The 2317-nt window shown below is 40.1% G+C and overlaps 1 protein-coding gene across 1 annotated transcript in view; it reads right to left on the reverse strand.

Annotated features, from left to right (window-relative positions):
* Positions 1 to 2317, reverse strand: part of LOC141440011 (uncharacterized) — a 49081-nt gene that overhangs the window by 43829 nt on the left and 2935 nt on the right. The window contains exon 4 of the mRNA XM_074104469.1: positions 1606 to 1724. Within this exon, the coding sequence (XP_073960570.1) occupies positions 1606 to 1724 (119 nt within the window). The remainder of the gene's footprint in view (positions 1 to 1605; positions 1725 to 2317) is intronic.

Raw genomic sequence — 2317 nt, forward strand, 5'->3', positions numbered from 1 at the left:
CGTTTTGCCAAAGACTAAGTTTTGTTTATCAAAATAACATTGTGTCTTATGGGCGGTAAATAAAGAATACAACAGAGTCTATTAGAAGCCCGAAGTCACTGAGGGTTTAATATCGATGTTCTGATTGTAGTATGCGACATACAATGTTTTTCATCACATTTGCGAGTAAAATTTTATATTCCTAAAAAAAAAGTATTATTCTTCCAAATATTGGCGATATCATAGGCTGCGCTCTTGCAGCGTCGCCCTCCCTCCCGCAGCATGTGCCTGAGCCGCGTGTGATGTGGTCCTGCTGCTGCACCATGCGCTACAGCGCGCAGCGCCATCAGTACGGGCACCGACTCAATTACGACCTGGGCTTCATGACAACAAAATGTGTACGCGCAATGACTCATTTACCGACCACGGGTTTCATGACAAGCACATTAAGGTCGAGGGTTATTGCAACCAAGTAGCCAGCATGTTACGACGCTGTTTACGGAGCAAGTGTGATGAAAAGCTTTTTACAGATTTTGCATTTTTTTGTTTTTATGTACAGTCAGCAATAAAGATATGAATACAACCAAAGTGCACAAAGTATGTATACAGACCTTAATGTCCAGGCTATAAATTTTCGTGTATCATATTTGTTGCTGACTGTCTACAAGTATGCAATCACTTGCAATCAATTAGTTTCGATTGTCCAGAAACTAACGGAAGCACTGAAAGTTATGTGAACACTCAAAGGTATCCAAATATAAATGGAACCGCTAAAAGATGTGTGAATAGGCTCAGGCTCGTTCTGTCTGTTTCCTAAAATGTCTGCTTTTCAAAATGGCCTTCTTCCAACAAACGTCTATTCCATAGTGTCTGCTGTTTGTTATCTATGATGGCTCTTTCCTAAAATGTTCACTTCATATTATGTCCACTTCTATAAATGGCCTGATTCCTACAATGTCCGCTTATTATGTATCTAATTCCCGCAATGTATGTTTCCTATAATGTCCACTATTTGTGTTCTACAAGCCCGCTGTTCTAAATGTCCGCTTCTCTATGCCATATAAGTGCTATAAATTGTTATACCTATGTCATGAATTGATGGGTTTGATCTAATTAAAAGTTTATATTCTTCTTTTTTAGAGCATTTAAATACTTTGAAGACGGTTAAAATGTTAGAATTATTTAGGTGTAGCAGATGAGAAGCGGACATTATAGAAAGCAGTCATATTAGAAAACTGTCAATACTGGAACCAGAAATCTTATGAAACTGACAAATCTGAGAAGCAGACTTTACAGGAAACAGACATTAAGAAGCAAACATCACAGGAAACTGTCAAATATGAGAAATAGACATTTCAGAAAACAGACAATATAAGAAGTTGACATCATAGGAAACTGACAATGTGGGCCATTTTGAGAAGCAGACATTTTAGGAAACAGACACGAACCTGAGGCAGTGAATAGTCGTAGTCTACGGTACGCACTATGCGGTTTTAGAGCGCCGTCCCTTTTTACCCGACTGCAAGGAGTGGTATAGTTTTTCGCGCGTATCTTGTTAAAGTATCGCTTGCGAAAGAGACGGCGCGCACGTACGTAGCCTTAGTTCGGTAAATGAAGTAGCCTTACACAGTTCGACGTCGCTTGGCAGCAGCGGCGCGCGCGACAGGTGCCCGACGCTGCCGCCGCCCCCGCTGCGTCCGTAGTGACTCTTCACGTACGATTCCACCGCCACCATCTTCTTTTTTCTGTCAACATGGCTCCGATATAGCAAACTTATAGCCTTATAAATATCAAAGTATCTGGGCGACCGGCTTTGCTCGGGTTAAAACTCGTTAGTAAGCGTTTTCCCAGAGGTAAGACCAAGCTAGATCGATTTGTCATCCCCAAAAATCCCTACATACCAAATTTCATCGAAATCGTTGGAGCCGTTTCAAAAATCCCCGAAATATATATATATATACAAGAATTGCTCGTTTGATGGTATAAGATTTATGCGATGAAGGCTGGCTTCATTTTTATGTAGTTTGCTGATGCAAACAGCGGGGCTACTACGAAATTCGAAAATCTAAGTTCGTGTCGTTCCGTCCCTCTACCACTTATAATTTAATGCGAGAGTGAGAGGGACGGTACGATACGAACCAATGGCGTTAGCGCTAACTCCTTAGAATTTATGATTTCGCCGTTTTAATTCGATTGTATTTTTTTGGAAATCTTTTTGTATTTTTAGTTCAATTCCAAATTTTTTACTTTTACGGTCATCCCGATAAACCAGAATTTGAAAATACAAACTGAAATATAGATGCACAGAAAAAAACATATATATGAGATATGAGGTGCA

The sequence above is a fragment of the Choristoneura fumiferana genome, chromosome 21, assembly GCF_025370935.1.
Source record: "Choristoneura fumiferana chromosome 21, NRCan_CFum_1, whole genome shotgun sequence".
NCBI lineage: Eukaryota > Metazoa > Arthropoda > Insecta > Lepidoptera > Tortricidae > Choristoneura > Choristoneura fumiferana.